Raw genomic sequence first — 19,055 nt, 5'->3', positions numbered from 1 at the left:
TTGATGTTTGTTATATTACCAGTGGATTTTCAAGTAATTTAATTCCACCAAATGGAACCAAGTTTTCCAGAGAGGCTTTTGGTAGAGGACCAGATCCAGGCTGGCAGGCCCTCAAGAGGCCAGGTCCAGAGCCAAGGAATCAGAGAAGCAGTTGCTGGGATAGGGCTCAGGCCTAGCAACAGCTCTCACTGAGCCATCCAGCCTGACCCAGGCTGCTGCAGCTGCTGTTGCTGCCTTTCCAGCTGGAACTGGGGCCATTTACAGGGCACTTCCTTCCTTTGCTTCTCTCTCCTGGCCCATTGATAACAGCATCCATGAAATGAAAAAAGGAAAAGGAGGAGGAGGAGGAGAAGGAGGAGAAAGAGAAAGAGGAGGAGAAGGAGAAAGAGGAGGAGAAGGAGGAGGAGAAACAGGATGAGAAGGAGAAGGAGGAGGAGAAGAAGAAGAAGGAAGAGGAGGAGAAGAAGAAGACTTTATTTATTTATTTTTCCCTCACTGCTTTGAATTTTTATTTTTTAGAAAATTTTTCCATGGTTACATGATTTATGTTCTTATTCCCCCCTCAGCTCTCCCCTCCCCCCCCCCCCCGAGGCAACGTGCATTTACACTGGTTTTAACATGTGTCATCCATCAAGACCTATTTCCATATTATTGATAGTTGCACTGGGGTGGTCGTTTAGAGACTACATCCCAAATCGCGTCTGCATCAACCCAAGTGTTCAAGCATTTGTTTTTTCTGTGTTTCCACTTCTAAAGTTCTTCCTCAGAATGTGGGTAGCGTTCTTTTCCATAAGTCCCTTGGATTTGTCCTGGGTCATTGCATTGCTGCTAGTAGAGAAGTCCATTATATTAGATTGTGCCACAGTGTATCAGTCCCTGTGTACAATGTTCTCCTGGTTCTGCTCCTTTCACTCTGCATCACTTCCTGGAAAATTCCTCCAGTTTATTATTGCTTTGAGCACAATAGTATTCCATCACTAACAGATACCACAATTTGTTCAGCCATTCCCCAAATGAAAGGCATAATCTTGTTTTCCAATTTTTTGCCACCACAAAGAGCGAGGTTATAAATATTTTTGCACAAGTCTTTTTCCTTATCTCTTTGGGGTACAAATGAAGCAGTGCTATGGCTGGATCAAAAGGCAGATAATGTTTTAAAGCCCTTTGGGCATAGTTCCAAATTGCCATCCAGAATGGTTGGATCAATTCACAACTCCACTAGCAATGCATTAATGTCTCAATTTTGCCACATCCCATTCAACATTCATTACTCTCCCCTTCTTTCATTTTAGTCAATCTGCTAGGTGTGAGGTGATACCTCAGAGTTGTTTTGATTTGCATTTCTCTAATTATTAGAGCTTTAGAACACTTTCTCATGTGCTTATTGATACTTTTTATTTCTTTATCTGAAAATTGCCTATTCATGTCCTTTGTCTATTTATCAATTGGGGGATGGCTTGATTTTTTGTACAATTGATTTAGCTCCTTGTATATTTGAGTAATTATTCCTTTGTCTGAGTTTTTTGTTATAAAGTTTTCCCCCCGATTTGTTTCTTCCCTTCTAATTTTGGTAGCATTGGTTTTGTCTGTACAAAACCTTTTTTAGTTTAATGTAGTCAAAATTATTTATTTTACATTTTGTAATTTTTTCTTACTCTTGCTTGGTTTTAAAATCTTTCCTTTCCCAGAGATCTGACAAGTATACTATTCTGTGTTCACCTAATTTACTTATAGTTTCCTTCTTTATATTCAAGTCTTTCACCCATTCTGAATTTATTTTGGTGTAGGGTGTGAGATGTTGATCTAAACCTAATCTCTCCCATATTGTTTTCCAATTTTCCCAGCAGTTTTTGTCAAATAGTGGATTTTTGTCCCAAAAGTTGGACTCTTTGGGTTTATCATACACTGTCTTGCTGGCATCACTTACCCCAAGTCTATTCCACTGATCCTCCCTTCTGTCTCTTAGCCAGTACCATATTGTTTTGATGACAGCTGCTTTATAGTATAGCTTAATATCTGGTACTGCTAAGCCACCTTCCTAAAAGTTTTTTTTTCATTATTTCCCTTGATATTCTTGATCTTTTGTTCTTCCAAATAAATTTTGTTATAGTTTTTTTCTAATTCAGTAAAAAGGTTTTTGGTAGTTTGATAGGTATAGCACTAAATAAGTAAATTAATTTAGGTAGGATGGTCACTTTTATTATATTAGCTAGATGCATTCAACCACCCATAGTTCAACTCACCACACCACAAAATTTACTCTGGATTTTATGGTGCAGTGTGTGGTCTGTGCAGGCATCTTCATGGTGCCTTCTCTAAACAGTTCACTTTTTGGATTCAAAAAGGTAAGAAGATTCTTATCCTAAAACTACTCTCAAAAGAATTTAAAGTTTGTATTATAGCATAATTACACATTTCCTCCTGAGGAGGATGGTGAAAAACACAGGGATCTCTCAGGAATGCGTGGCTAAGTTATGAGGTATATGAATCTATTGGCAAAAGAAAATTAAAAAATTAAAAAATCCAAATAAAAGAAAAAATTAATTTGTGGATGAAATATTAAATGTCCTAATCTTATATGTAAAAATGAAAGTAAAGGAAAGATAAATCTATAACATGTCCTTGAATTAAGGTCCAATTAAAATGATTTAAGCAATTATGCAGTTACCCAGTCAGTAGACAGGACTACAGAAAGTTTTCTACACTATGAAAGACAGAAAACAGGATCTAGATTTCAGCAGCAAATTGGGAAATAGCATTCTCTTAGTCTGATTTCACCTTTTCTCTAAGGGATATTGGAGCCAGTAAGGCAGCCAAAGTGAGTTGCTTCATATAATGCAGTATGAGGAAGATCTGGTTCTGACTTATGTCAAAACAGCAGCAACCTTGAACCCCAAAAATGTTCAAGTCTTCTTGTGTTGGCTCAAAATTTCATCAATCCCACTGGGATTTGTTGGTCTCTTTGATCTTGAGCTCTATTGGCACTATGCAGGTTAGCTTTGTGCTTCTTTAGCACTGTACAGTGCCTCTTTATATATTCCCTTCTCCTAGAATCAGACACAGTAATTAAGCAAATTCCATAATTTTTTAAACAATCAATGGCCTTATTTCTGTAGTCTAAAGTTTATTGGGCTTTCATTGACATTAGGGTAATGGATATTTAGCTTATTCTATTGCAACAAGTAAAACAGTTAAAGAAAATCTTCTCAATTCTGGTGACATGTGGTTCAAATACAAAAAGAAGAGAAAAATAAAAACTCGAATACTATATTGCACATGTAAGGAAAAACAATAATAAAAAAGTTTTAAAAATAAAAAACATATAGCTTACAATCAGTGACACACTGTGTCAGCCAAGGAGAGGTAGAATACAAAATTTCTTCAGCAAAAATGAGATTCATCTAACTTGGCCATGAATCACTGTGTGAGTGCAAATGATTTTCACACAATAACAGCTTTATAAAACAGTAGTACAGAAGATAATGCACATTTAATGAAAGTACCAATATCCCCCAAATCACAAAAGCACAGTTAATGACAATAGCAAAGAAACCCATTGTCATATAGGATTCACATGTGTCTGCTTTGTGACATTTAAAAAAAAACCTTAGAAGCTAATGGATACTTGTCACAAGTTTTACAGGTGTAGCAAATCTTTCAACCTTGGCTGAGATGTTTTTAACAAAGTCTATTACTGCTATCATTCCAAAATGTGGCAGAGGAGCCAAGAAAAAAACACAAATCTCTGTACTGTTGGTGAAAACCTTTTTAGGTCTAAAATGTCACCAAGAACCTAGATAATTCTGGTGTAGGTAGATTAAACTAAATAGTTAAAATCATCCAGAAACTACTTATACTTCATGAGAAATGTTCCCTCTTGGGAATCATCCAGGTGTACCATGCCCAGGGAACAACTTCCCAGATCCTCTGATATGAGACTGTTATATGTTTCATCCATTACATTTTTATAAATGTGGAGGTGGGGATATATAATAATAGTATTCACTTCAGCTACTAAATGGACCATTACCTCTTGTTATAAAGAACTCAAAGGCAGGCAAAATGATCAGTCAGAGTTATTGAAAAAAACAAGAAATCTAAAAATCGCTTTTGAAGACCCCTTCAAATCAGTCTGAAATTTCTAGGTCATTAAATTCTCCAAAGGTTGTATACAGTTGTACCCAGTTTTGATGGAGCATATCCATCATGTAAGTGACAATGAAGAAAGGCAAAATGGAAGAAAAAGGCCATATAAATGACCTTGATGGATCTGGTGACAACCTCAATAGTCAAAGCACAGAAGCTGAAATGATTCAGTGTAACAGCAAGATATTGATCATTATCCCTTTACGTTTCTTTTGTTACACCTCTGGGATCTCCCATAGTGAGGGCGAATTCTACACTGAGCATAGTATGGAGGAATCCCAAATTGGATATACTTTAGAGACTGGGCAGGCCCAAATGCATCCTAAAATTGCAAAAGCATCCTAAAATTGTGAGCTGTTTTAGATAGGTAATGCACTGCTCTCTCATAGAGTGGGCCATGCTTCAACAAGAGTAACCTTCCTTCCCCTTCCCCATTAAGGTAAACTGGTAGGGTCCACGTGCTACCTCAGTCCCCTTTCCCATAGCCAGGAGCATGGAAGCCTTCCTGGGTTAGCCAAACTGGGTTGGGGGGGGTGTTCCTCTGCTGAAAATGAAAAAAACACACATAGGGTGGGGAGTGAAGGGATTTATACTTCATCCAGTTCTTAAAACCTCCAAGCCTGCATGCAATCAGCAATGGTAATGGCAATAGCAACAGCAACAGTAGAAGCAGCCGGATCAAGAAGAAAAGAGGCAGAAGTAGCCAACTTGGAGTTATCAGCAGGAGTCTGGATCAGCAGCAGCAATAGAAGAGGCAACAGTGAGGAGCACTGGCTCAGGCAGATGGGCGTGAGAAGAGGCTTATCCTTTCTCAGCCAAAAGCCCCCAACTAAGTCACTCAAATTAAAGCAGCCATGAGGGAGGGGAGTACAGGAGAAATGGGAAAGAAAAAAAATTGGCAGGAGCAGGGAAGCAGCTCTGAAGAGAGTTCTGAGTTTGCTCAGAGTTCGAGGGGGGGAGGGCAAAAAGCCCTGGCAGGAGAAATGTGGCTTTGCAAAATTTATCTAGGCTATCTCAAAAAATTGAAAATTCTTTCTCCAAATTCAGTGGTTGCCATCATTGTAATGATTAAAATTAATATACAATAATTTCAATATATTTTATAACATGTATTAATAATCACTAGAAGTAAAGGAATAAAAAGGTAATGAAATAAAACTACATGCCCATGGCTAACCTACCTGCTGAAACAGCCTGCTCCATCAAAGTTGCAACCCAGGAAGGAAAGAGGTCTAGCCATGGAAGACCATCCAATTTATCTCCTGTCTACATCAGCATGTAACGACAGGAAGTCGTTGGGCTCCTGGGAAATGTAATTCAAAGGCACAAGATTTCCAATTACACAATTCACCAACTTAACCAGTGTCCTCTTTGGAAAGTACAATGCCAAGGGGGGCAAGCCTCACCTGTCTAAGATTAAGGTTTGTTTGGGCCCCATTGTCACAGCAACAAGATAATGTTTGGTAACAAAGCCAGTGACCTCACAGAAGCTGGTCTTAACCCCCACCATCTTGAAGCTCAGGGCAGACCAGAGCCAGCCAAGAGAGAACTTGGAGGCAGAGGAAGAGCATAGTTGGACTTTGCCTTGGAGGAGCTCTGACTAATACAAAATTACTGTCCTGGTCAGTGTCCTCCTTAGCACTCATCCAAAAGGTTTGGGGAGGGAGCAAGAGGGGAGGCCTACTAGGGAAAGGGGCCCACTTAGCCTTCCCTCAGCTTTTTGTCACTTTTAAAGAAAAAGACTGCCCCAAGCCCTTGTGGTGTGGGTGGAGGTGGGGGGCAGCAACTCACCCAAACTCACACAGACTGTCGAGTATTCAAATCCAGGAAAACCGTGATACCGTAAAATTTAAATTAATATCCAATAACTCCAAGTATTATATTTTATAATATTTATTAATATTCACTTGAAGCAGAAGAAATAAAAGGAAAAAGAAAAGCCTGAGTAGAGCCAGGTTTCCCAGCCATGTTCACAGGAAAAGAGAGAGAGGGCTGAGGTCTCACAAAAACTTTATCTCCAAAACGGAAGGATATAACATGAGAATGAAAGTGGGATACTGGGAGAGAGTCCTGGGGTTCAACATCCTAATTACACTGTACTCACTTAAAATGGCACTTTAAACAAAAGAAACTCAAACACACCCAGAGAAACTGAGGATATAAGAATTTCCCCCCCAAAAAAGGTTGGCATTTATGTGTGACTCAAGTCACATGAAACTTCATCTACCAATGGATTCGCTCCCTCTTCCCAAACCTGTTTCTTCATCCATAAACCGAGGGGATTAGAGCTCTGATGGCCCCTTCCAGATCAGAAATCTCATGCTCCCAGGATGTTAAGAGTTTGTACATATACAGTTAAAGTCACAATTCTGCCCTCTTCTTCTCTTTTTAGCCCAACAGTAGAGAGGAAACTGAGCAAGAGAAAATACCCAAGGCAGCCTTTGATGAAATCTAGCCTGCTTCTACTCTATCTGATGTTCCTCATTCCCTGTTACTTGCATTTGTCACCCACTGCCTTTGTACCCCCACCAAACCATCCAAGGTAAAGATGAGATAAGTGTCCAGAACCCAGTCATTAGGATCTGGCCTATAAAAGGAGAGATTATGTGTCTGGTGTCAAATTTCTGGATGTGAAGGCCAGGTATGGGGGTTGAACCCATCCTTATGGCCAAGGTGAGAGAGTGAAATTCAACGGAGGCCTCCTCAAAGTAAGAGAGAGAGAGAATAAGGCAAAGGGAGATAGAGAGACAAAGAGACTGAGAGATGGAGAGATAGTGACAGAGAAAGGAGGAGAAAGAGGGAGAGGTTAAGAGAGAAACAGAAACAGAGAAGATCATAGAGACTGAGAGGGAGAGAGAGAAAGGAATAATGAGAGAAAGAAATATGAAATGATAAGCTGCTGACCAGGGGAGGACTTTTGAAGTCCATGCACACCAGGTGAATGTGATTGCTGAGAGTTGTTGGGCCCTGCTGGCTGTAGTCACTCACAGGGGTGTGGAGACCCTGGCTGCCCTTTCAAGGCAGGGAAAGCAAGGGAAGTAAGCTAGTGGCTGCAGAAAGCTGGGGACTGTAGGAACTAAAAATGTCTGCTTCTCGTGGCAGAATTTCTGGGGACCTTGGTCAGATCACCTGAGGTCAATCCCAGAGTGAGCTGTTTCAGGGGGAATAGGGACAACACTTGGCTGTGGATTATAGAAACTGGAAAAAATAGGGACTCAGGAAATAACAGAACAAAAATCCTGAACTGACGCCATCATCCCCCAAGCATACTTTCTCTCCTGAGGCCACCCCAGGTATATTGCCGTTTATAAACAAGAAACTCCATCTCTCACCTCTGGTCCCTTTCTCTGCTTGTTCTCCATTCCTCTGATTCTATCCTTTCCCATCTCCACCTCCAGGGTCCCCTTGGTTCCATCAAGCAGAACCCCAAAACCCTCATTATACATTATACAGGAAATATTTTCCTTTTCCCTTGATTCTAGTACCCTCTCGCTACTGGTGATTTTGTCTGATTCATTTTTTACATTCTTTGATGGCACAGAGTTGTTTCACTGTTATTGTGTTCTAGTCTATGTATTCTAATCTATGCATCTATGCATTCTATCTGTTCTCTGAGCTCTCTCTGTTCTCTGAGCTCTCTCTTCCATCTATTCTATGTGTTCTATGTGCACTATCTATCCATCTTCACATTCTTTTTGTTCCATCTAGTCTATCTGCTCTGTGAGCTCTATCTCTTCCATCTCCATGTTCTATGTCTTCTATGGGTCTTTGTAGTCAAGCCATCTATTTTTAGTATCTATATTTTCTATTTGATCTCTCTGCCCTAACCAGTCTATGTGTTCTGTGTTGTGTCTAATTTATCTGTTCTCTGAGCTCTATCTTTTCCATCTATTCTATTCTCTGTTCTCTCTGTTCTATGTGGTCTACCTCTTCCATCTATTCCATTATATCTTGTATGTGTTGTATTCTCTGTTCTATCTATCCATTCTACATGTTCTATCTATTCTATGTGTTTTACCTCTTCCATTTGTTCTATCTGTTCTATGTTCTACCTCTTCCATCTATTCTAACTTCTATCTTTTGTATCTGTCTATCTGTTGTTTGAGTTCTATCTCTTCTATCTATTCCATGTGCTCCATCTATTGTTATCTGTTCTGCGAGCTCACTCTCTTCCATCTCTGTTTTCTATCTCTTCTGTGGGTTCTTCCTATTCTATCCATCTGTCTTTAGTATCTATATTTCTATCTGATCTCTCTGTTCTATCTATTCTATGTGCTCTCTCTGTTCCATGTGTTCTACATCTTCCATCTGTTCTCTTTAACTCTTCATCTACCTTTTGTGTCTGTGTTCTATATGATTTATGGGTTCTTTCTACTCTGTGTTATAAATTCCATCTGTTCTGTGACCTCTCTTACCTCTGTGTTCTATCATCTATCTTTAGTATCTATATGTTCTATGAGCTCTATCTTTTCCTTATATTCCATGTTCGATTTCTTCTCTGTTCTGTGTTCTATCTATCCTTCCTTTTTAATGTGCTCTACCTCTTCATTCTATTCTAACTTGTTCTAGCTATTCATCTCTTGAATCTATATGTTCTATCTGATCTCTTCTATATATTCTACCTTCTATTCATCTATCTTTTTATCTATGTATTCTGATCTGTGTTCTAATCTGTGTATTCTAATCTATACATCTATGCGTTCTATCTTTTCTATGAGCTTTCTCTCTTCCATTTCTTCTGTTTTAAGTGTTCTTTGTTCTATCCATCTATTTTCAAATATGTATTCTATATGTTCTATCTATTCTATGTGTTCTATCTATCCATCCCTCATGCTATCCATTCAGTGTCTTCTATCTCTTCTATGACTGCATCTCTTCATGTATTCTATCTGTGATGTGTTTTATTTGTTCTACCTCTTCCCATATATTTTTGTATCTCTGTGTTCTCTCCATAAATGTTCTATCTATTCTATGTTCCATGTGTTCTATCTATCCATTTGTTTTTTCTATGCATTCTTTCTGTTCTATGTGCTCTGCCTCTTCCATCTAATCTAAGCTTTTCTATCCATCTATCTTTTGTATCTATATGTTCTATCTGATCTCTGTGTCCTAACCATCCTAAGTATTCTTTCTATTTTATGTGTTCATTCTTTCCATTCCATGTGTTCTATCTTTTCTTTGTATTCCATTTGTTTTATCTATCATTTATGTCCTATCTCTTCCATCTATTCTGTTCTGTGTCCTATCTGTTCTATGTCTATCTAGTCTTTGTGTTCTATCCATTCTGCATTCTATTTTTTTTAACAATCCATGTATCTGTTCTGTCCTGTGTGTTCTCTCTGTTTTCTATCTTTTCATCTATTCTGTTTTATGTTATATTTGTTCTACCTATCCATCTATGTGTTCTATTCATTTTAATGCTTTACCCCTTCCATCTCTTCTAACTGTTCTATCAATCTATATAGTCTATATTCTATCTATTCCGTGGTGGCTGTTCTATGAGCTCCATCTATTCTATCTGTTCTATGTGATCTCTTTGTTCTATCTATCCATTCCTTATGTTCTAATATTAATGTTATATTTGTTCTGTCTGTCCATTTATTTATCCATGTGTTATATCTATCCATTTATATGTTCTATCTGTTCTATGTTTTCTTTGTTGTACCTATGTGTTCTATTTCTTCCATCTATTCTATTTCTCTCTTCTATGTGCTCTGTTATATGCCTTCTGTTTTTATCTATCCATCTATATTTTATATCTATGTGTTCAATTCTTCTATCTAATCATCTACGTTTTCTGTCTGTGCTGTGTTCTATCTCTTACAACTACCTATTCTATCTGTTCTATTTGTTCTATCTGATCTATTTGCTTTTTTATCATCTATCTGTTCTATCCATCTACCCATTCTGTATTCTCTCTTCTGTCTGTCCATCTATTCAATGTCTTTTAACTATCTGCCTATTCTAATTGTTCTGTTCTATGTGTTTTAGATATCCATTCAATCAGTCCATCTATGCATTCTATATATCCATCTATTCCATTTATTCGACTTATCCGTTCTATGTCCTATTTATCCATCTCTTCTATCAATGTATTCTATCTAATCTATCTGTTTCATGTTTTCTACCTATCTATATCTTCAATCTGTTCTGTGTGTTCTCTCTATCCATCTACTCTACCTGTTCTGTTTTCTATCTACCCATCTATCTATCCTATGTTTCCTTTTTCGTGGCCTCTCTAATCTATCTGTTCTATGTATCCATCTATTCTATGTGTTTTATCTTTGTGTTCTATATTGTGGTATTCTGGCTTTTAATCTACTCTGCTAGATAGAACACATAGATGGATAGGTAGAACATATAGATCAGCTAGAACACAGAATACAGATGATTATACGGGACAAATAGAAGATAATAATACCTGTAGATCTTTGTCCCAGAATTGTTGTAACCCTCAAAGGTGTTTCTTCTCTGTCTTCTTCTCTCTTTCTTCCTTCTCCCTTACTTTTTCCACTTTAAGAAATAACCACAACAAGTAACATTTACTTACCATCTCAACATTTCCAAAGCATTTCATCAATATCTCATTTTACCCTCAGCCCTAGGTAGGTACTATTATTATCTCCAATTTGCAGATGAGGAAACTGGGGTCAACCTGTACAAAGTGGCAGAAAGGGGAAACCAAAGGAGGCTGGGACTTGAGTCTAGCAAGGGATGTACTGGATCAGACAAAGGCAAATTGGAGTTTTTAATGACAAAGAGAACAATGGGTAGTTGACATAATAGGAAGTCACTGAAGCTTCTTGAGGGGAGGAGTGGCATGGTCATCTCTGAGTTTTAGAAACAGCTGGGTGTCTCAGTGGATTGTGTAAGTGTTAAAATTAATCCAAATTAATCCAAAATCTGAGACTCCTCTTTTGACTCATTTTCAGATCCCCACCTTTTCTCAATATTCTTATTGGAAAGATTTGAGTCCTTAGTAGACCAGCAGCTACTGAGTTAACAATTTCTCTCCTTGATAATTAAGAAGCCTGAACTCTAAAAAATATAGTCAAGGCCAGACACAGACAAAGATAGAGATAAGACTTTATCTGACCAGGTGCAGTCCTATAAATCAAGGCAGAATGCAATTAGTAAAAATCTCTATGAAATATGTTTCTGCTCCCAGAATTAACCCCCTACTAATTGGTGGTTGGAATTTGGCCTTTAACCCTGGACCTATCTCTCTACTTTTTAGACTTTAATGGGATTTGTATGATTTGTAACCCCTTCACAGCTGTGATTCTTTCTCTGTGTTCTTTGTTTGAAACCAGTATATAAATAAACTCTAAACTCCATAGCAGTTGGAGCAGCTATGGGCTAACCACTAGTCTGGCTGTTCTCAGTTTCTGTTTCCTGTCTTTTCAATCCGACGCCACTAAACGCCATTCAGGAACCCCCAAAATATATAGAGCTGGCTCTCTATAGTTTATAATTAGTGTGAAAAGAATGTCCCACAACACTCAATTCCAATTAAAATAACGAAAAAGATGATCTCTGCTCTGATGCCTTCATCAGATGAGAATTTCTCCTGATTGAATTACAGAATCAAAAACTCAGTCAATTACCCAATCAAAGGTGTAAATTAACCCTCTCCAGGTCTCCCCTCTAGCATCTTCTGTCTGAGATTGCCTCCCTTTTACACTGTATATATCTTTTATGTACATTTTCTTTGGTACATTGCTATTCTCTTGGCATCTGTACCAAGTTCTTGCATTCTTGATATTCCCAGTACACACTGCCTGACATGTAGAAAATATTTAATACATTCTTCTTGATGGACTAAGATATTAAAGTTCCTAAACGAATCAATCAAGATATAAACTGAGGGGACCAAATCCTTAATCAATTTGGGAGGAGTAAGGAACTTGGAACCATTGGATGAAATAATATGAAAGGCAGCCTCAAATATTCTGCAAGGGCACTGACCCTAAATCCCTAGCAGAGAGATGTCTAAAATGAACTTCTTAAAACTCCACAAAAGGCAAAAAGAATCTTTGTCCAACCAAGAGTGACCCCTTTTCTACATGTGTTCCCAATGCTTATACTCATTTCTTCATGGTCCCTAAATATACTTATGGAGAGTGTATCCCCAGATTGTGGGGAAATAGCTCTACTCTTAACAGTCTTCATTACGTGATCCCAGTAAAGCTCTCTGCTTTCTCAAATCTAATGAACTCTGGTTGGTCAACTGATAATCATTGGGGAGCATATTTGATGGAGATTCAAGGGAGGCAATACTAGAAACCTCATCAGTCCCTCTGTGTTATTCCCTGTTACCTTGAGGGAGAGTGTAATCAATCAACCTTAGGGGACCTTAGGCTACCAGAAAATGAAAGTTAGGAAAGTAGCCCCAAGTTTGGGGGTAGGGACTACCTTAACATAGCTATTGTTTTTCTCTATTAAATTTTAGAAGATTCTGAAAAAATCTTTTCTCATTCTATCTTCAATCTATGTAATAGATTCATTTAAGAAATTTTAATTTGCAATCAGAGAGACTATAAATTTAAAATGAGTATAGATCAATTTATCTTTTAGTGTGTCCATTTCTGAATTGTTTTAGGAGATGAGCCAAATACGATGGAATACACAGAAATGTTAACTAGGGAGATGATCCAAAGAAGATTAAGTACAAAGAACTGGTTTGATGTAGTGGTGCAAGTCAGAAGACATGTTTGTATTCTTTCTCTGAAATGTCTTTGCAAAGCCTGTCCCTGAGTCTTAGACTGTTCACTCTTCTCATTTCCACTTCTCAGAAGCCCTAATCAATTCAAAGCTCAGTTCACTAATCTAACCATTTTGGAGAGTGATCTGGAACTACATTTAAAGAGTTATGAAACTATGTATACATTTTGCCCCAGAAATACCACCATTAGGTCTATTTCCTAAGATGATAGGGAAAAAAGAAAAAGAACTGAGATGTTTTAAAATATTTATAGCAGCTCTTTGTGGTTGCAAAGAATTGAAAATTGAATGGATGTACATCAATTGGAGAATGACTAAACAAGTGGTGGCTTATGATTGTGATGAAATGCTATGACAAATAGGTTAATCTTTGATGGAACAACCTACATGAAATTATGAAGAGTGAAATGAGCAGAACCAAGAAAACAGTATATGCAGTTACAGAAATATTGTTCGAAAAATGACTTGTGTATATCCACTTTCAGAGAAGGAACTGATCAATAACAATAAGTAAGATAGTTTTATATATACATCTATCTTTTTATCAAATGTGCCTTTTCTAATGGTGAGAGGAGAAGGAGGGAAGGCATTAACTGGGTATTTTAATGTAATAAATTGATGAATTAACTTTTTAAAAATCATTTTGATTTTATTTCCAGCTCTAAATTCTATTTCTCTCCTCCCTACCTTACTGAGAAAGAAAAACAGCAAAAACAAAAACAAAGTCTGTTATAAACATGTAGTTACACAAAGCAAATTCATGTATTAGTTGTATAAAAAAGAAAGAAAAAACCACCTTAATCTATACTGAGTCTATAACCTCATCTCTCTATCCAGAAGTTCACAGTGTATTTGATCATGAGTTTTCTAGACTCTCTAGAACTGGTCATTTTGTTTGTCCAAATTCCTAAGTCTTTCAAAGTTGTCTTATAATATTATTATTTAGATGAGTCTTCTGATTCTTCTCATTTCATTTTGCATCACTTCATACAAATCTTCACAAGTTTCTCTGAAAAAAATTTCTTCATTATTTCTTTTATTACAAGAGTGTTCCATCAAATGATGAATTAATTTTTAAAAGGCTCAGTTCAAATCCCTTCTCCTCCATGAGGTCTGCCTTGCCTGATCAGTTTAAAGGGCCCCACAAATCACCTTTTATTTAGTATTTGTTTGGAATTTACCTTACATATGCTTTTATACATATATGTTATATCTCCCAGTATAATATTAGCTCTGGGAGAGAACAGGGACTGTCTGCTTGTTTGTTTGCTTGAATTTGTATCCCCAGACCCTAGTAGAAATTCTGGCAAAGAACAAGCAAATAAAAAAAGTGACTCGATTATGCAAATATTCAAATGAATCTGTGACCTCCTTGATGTGGATATTCCCTCCAAGGATGCAGATAACCACCCATCTATGTTTGTCCATCCTGTCTAATGCTTATCCATTTCTTGCCATGAATTCATCCCAGATAGTCCACTCGCAGTGCTGGGGACCTTCCTCACTTTTTCCTGGCATTGGGAGAATAACATTAGATGATTGATTATCATCATCTGTAAAAAAAAAAATCATGCATCAGCCATCAAGATTTTTCCTTTTGCCATCAGAGAACTGTGTCAAAAAGGTTCTCTGAGAGTATAAACAAAGGAGCAGCTGATGATGCCTTTTTTTTTTATTTCTCTGGGTTGCCATTTATTGATTTCCAAGATTACAGTTAACTGAGTGTATATGACATGCATTTTTAATTGACCAAATTTGAACTGAAGTAATAAGTACACTGTGAATGAAGAAGATGGCCCAGATTAGAATCCAAGACATAATGAGAAAGTTCAAGCAACTATTTCTATTAATTGTTAATTACTATATTGCTACCCTGGCTTCAGATTCTTTGGGAACTCATTTATTCCATATGATTTATGGAAATGCCAGAAGAGAAGCAGCCTGACTCTTCAGCAGAACAAAAGAACAGAAACCCTGCCAATTGTTTAACTATCCCCAAAATAGCGTTCATACTGTTTTCTCCCTTTTGACCTCTACTAAACAATTTGATAAATCCTGCAAATATTTTCATTTCTGTAGTACATAAAATTGTTTAAATGCATGTAAACTCTGGAATGCTTATATGACAATAACAAAGGGGATACACAGCTGAAGAAAATGACTCATTTTATTTCAGTATCTACAGCTGAATGACATTTATATTAAAGCAATCTAGTTAATCTAATTACATATCAATTTTATTCCAAGCTTTTGGTTCTTAACCCACTGAAAGAATAAGATGCAATAAATCACAAAACATAGAATTTCAGTAGCAAAGAAAAAAATATATAAAAAAACCTTCAAGTTACTAGGATAAAATAGAAATACCAGGTGTCAGTGGTAAATGGTATATGAGACACACGGTCCTGTACAGTCCACAGTCAGGGCTGAAATACATTAGTAACTGCATACTAATATGCCACAATATCTCTCTTCTAATACAATAATTTTTGTAAATTGTATTTTGTAAATTGTGGCAATTATTTTTCTAAAAATGACAACATAAATATCACTTGAGGTTTTGGGATATCCCAAATAATTATGACCATTTTAGGGCAATGAGAATAGACCACAGAAGCAGTGACAATCTAATGGGACAAAAAAATAGATGGATCATTTCCTTATGGACAGTCATGTTTTTTCATTAAGCCATCTATACCCTTCCCTATTACTGTCATTCATTGGACAGTTAGGGCTTACAGCGCTGGACAAAGCGTGGGTACAGGCACACATCTCGGATGTGGTATCTGTTCAAAACCCAAGTTAAGAATCGTTCCAAGCCCAAGCCATATCCTCCATGAGGGCATGTACCATATTTTCTCTGGTCAGTGTACCAGTAGTAGGGAGTAGAATCAATGCCTTCTCTTTTATATCCCTTTAGCAGTTCTTCACTATCCCAGATACGCATGGAACCTCCCACAATCTCACCAACATTTGGCATCAACATATCTACAGATTCAGTAAGCCAGGAATCCTCAGGACATCGCTGCATATAGAAGGACTTGATCTCTACAGGAAATCGACACAGCAAGATTGGTTCGTTAATGGTGTCTGTCATCAGTCTCTCAGGGGCTTCTGGGATATCCTCTCCAAATTCATAATAGGTACCATCCTCTTTCTTTACATCATGTTCCTTTAACCACACAATAGCATCTGAATAGTTCATCCGTTTGAAAGGTCTTTTGGGGGGGGTGAAGGTCGGATTGAGGTCATATAATAAGCTTGCTGCAGGTGATTTCAAGATCCTGTCTACTACATCACAAACCAAGTCTTCCAAACGGTTTAGGAGATCATCAAAAGTCAGGAAAGGGCACTCAGCTTCAATGTGAGTGTATTCTGCTAGGTGTCTTTGTGTTCTGGACTGTTCTGCTCTGTATGATTGAGCAATACAAAAGACATCTCCTAAAGCGGGGAGACAAGTTTCCAAATATAGCTGTGATGACTGAGTTAAAAATGCATCTTCTCCAAAATAGTCAAGTTTGAAAAGTGTGGAACCACCTTCCACCTGTGTTTGTACTAATGTTGGAGGAGTGATTTCATAGTATCCCCTATCAAAAAAGTGATCTCTAAAGCATCCGGTGACCACTGAACGCACTTTCAATATTTTGGACATGTTCTCTCCTCGGATCATCATATGCCTATTGTTAAGCTGAACATCTACATCAGACTCTTCATTTATCAGATTATCAGCTCCTCCAGCAGGGGCCAAGCCAATCAATTCCCAATAGTCACAGCTTAATTCATGGCCTCCTGGTGCCTGCTTGCCTTCAGGTGTAAGATTGAGTGTTCCATACACTGCAACACTACTTTCTGTAGACAAAACCACTCCATTGTAACACTGACACAGTTCATCTGACAAGACACATTGAAGATATCCTGTACCATCTCTTAATATAAGAAACATTAAATTCTTCCCTTGCCTACGTAACCTGTGGACCCAACCAAACACCTTCACACGTTGGCCTCGATGTGCTTCTAAAGCACAAATCTTTACACATTTTGCCTCTGGAAGACTTGGATCTTGTTTAATGGTAATTTTCTTTGCTTCTTCTAGGTTTCTTTCTCGTCTTAAATTGTCTTCTGCCTCTTTTTGCTCTCGGGATTCATTCTTCATTCGTTCCCTGTGCCATATTTTTTTAATGTTCTTCAGCTGTGATTTGGAAATAACGTCCCATCTCTCATTTTCTTTTTGTGAATCCACATAAATGGTAGGAAATGGCTCCTTTCCTGCTGTCATCAAAGCCTTTAAACCTGTTTTAAAAGGTTTATCTTTTGTTCCATCACCAGTTGCATCACTTCCCTCTCGATCTGAGACATAAAGTTCTGCCAGCCCAAGCCCGGCCACCGCGTGGGTCACCTCCAGAGCCATTTCAGCCCAGCCTTGAACCCAACCCACAGCGTGCAACAGCCTGATGATGCCATTTTGAAGGTCTAGCAATTTAATCATTGAAGAGCCTGAGTCAAAACACCCTGGTAAACTCAGGGTTAACTGTACCATTTGGTGCGAGCTTCTCTGAAAGCCCAGATAGGTTTAGATTACTCTTAAAGCATGAAATAGCTTGCACACATGCACGTGCGCATACACACACACACACACACACACACACACACACACACACAGAGGCGTACAACAAACATCCAGAAATGTTTTTGATCCATTTTCCATGGCTCTTTTCATAGATCGTGTGTGTGTGTGTGTGTGTGTGTGTGTGTGTGTGTGTGTGTGTGTGACAGGATTTCATTGTGAATGAAATGAAGGGCTATGGCTTCCATGGAAACACGTTTCTTGGTGATTGGCTGAGCAGTATCCAGGCACTTCAGCAATACTTTGGCAAGTCCAAGGCCTGTTAATATTTAACACAGTTCAGCCCACACACAAAGGCAGTAAAAACCTGGCAAGCCCTGGCCATTGTTGTGTAATTCCCCATTAATAGCTCAGAGGGATTCAGTCCTCCTAAATCCTTTTCTCACCCTCTAAATTTTCCAGAAAGTTCTCTTCTCTCTTCTCTCTTCTCTCTTCTCTCTTCTCTCTTCCTCTCTCTCTCCTGTTAATAACCTGACACATAAACAGAAAAGCAAAAAGTGGGGGTGGGGGAGAAACCCCTGAAAGCACATATGGCAGCAGCCTGTTGGTAACAGCAGGTAGCCTGCTTCATTCTTCTTCCTTCAGATGGTAACAGAAGCAGGAAGGTTTGTTCAGGGAGAACAAAAGCTGTTGTTTCAGCCATTGGAAATCTCTTTACTGAGAGAAGAAAGGTCCCTCCCAGGCAGTTTATCTCCCAATGTGTATACTGATGAAGCTAAGGAAAGGATTACACAGTATTATTTGCATCATTCAATAGGAATCCCAAGGGAGGGGGATAATGGGGATCCAGCAGCATCCTTTAAAAAGGTAAATTTCTAGCCAAGATCAGATTAAAGTTTAAGAATTGGCAGAAAGCTTTGAGATCTTAAGATCATCAGAGGAGAGTGGAAAGGACCTCAGAGTACATCTAGATGGACCCATTCATTTTCCAGATGAGGAAACTAAGGCCTATAGCAAATATTCACTAACTTTGTGCCTGAAGGCACGCAGGTATTAAGTACCAGAGGTGAGGTTTGAATGCAGACTCACCAGCACATAGAACTTCAGTGTTCTTTCCACTGTGCTATATCAGTTGGTTCAACTCTCCCTTAGTTTTCTTAAGAGGAAACTGAGGCCCAGAGAGGTTTTGTGCAATGTCCTAGGAAACACAAATGTCAGAGCTAGATTCCAGCCTAGATAGGCCCTCTGATTCCAAATCCAAAGGTCTTTCCCTGCCTCTAATGTAAGGTTTGAAAGTTGATGTAATAGTCAGAAAAAAAGGATGTAACAAGCATTCAAATTTACCAACAAGAAAAATCCTTGAGTGCCCTTAGGTTTTATTCAATGATTCTTCAATTTACTGAAGAAAAGATCTTTCCTTTCAAGTTTTTCTTTCCTTTCTTTTCAAGTTATGGGGCTGATCCTGATTTCTTAGAGGCTATCCCCAACTTTGCTGCTCTTACCAAACCGGAAAAGCTTGAACAACATGCTTAGTGTGTGTTTTCTAAGCCCCAACTTGATTCATTTGATATAATCACTTTGATGGCACTAAGAATATATTTGGCCACGGCAGCTATTGAAG

At 38.1% G+C, this 19,055-nt stretch overlaps 1 protein-coding gene across 1 annotated transcript; it reads right to left on the bottom strand.

Moving 5' to 3' along the window:
• Positions 1 to 15,598: 15,598 nt before the first annotated feature.
• On the bottom strand, positions 15,599 to 17,278 carry LOC123253408 (asparagine--tRNA ligase, cytoplasmic-like). Its single transcript, XM_044682604.1, has one exon. The coding sequence runs from the start codon at positions 17,276 to 17,278 to the stop codon at positions 15,599 to 15,601; it is 1,680 nt and encodes a 559-aa protein (XP_044538539.1).
• Between the last annotated feature and the right edge of the window lie 1,777 nt (positions 17,279 to 19,055).

The sequence above is a fragment of the Gracilinanus agilis genome, chromosome X (assembly GCF_016433145.1).
Source record: "Gracilinanus agilis isolate LMUSP501 chromosome X, AgileGrace, whole genome shotgun sequence".
NCBI lineage: Eukaryota > Metazoa > Chordata > Mammalia > Didelphimorphia > Didelphidae > Gracilinanus > Gracilinanus agilis.
The sequence above is the reverse complement of the archived record's forward strand: the minus strand, read 5'-3'. Positions and strand labels throughout refer to the sequence as shown.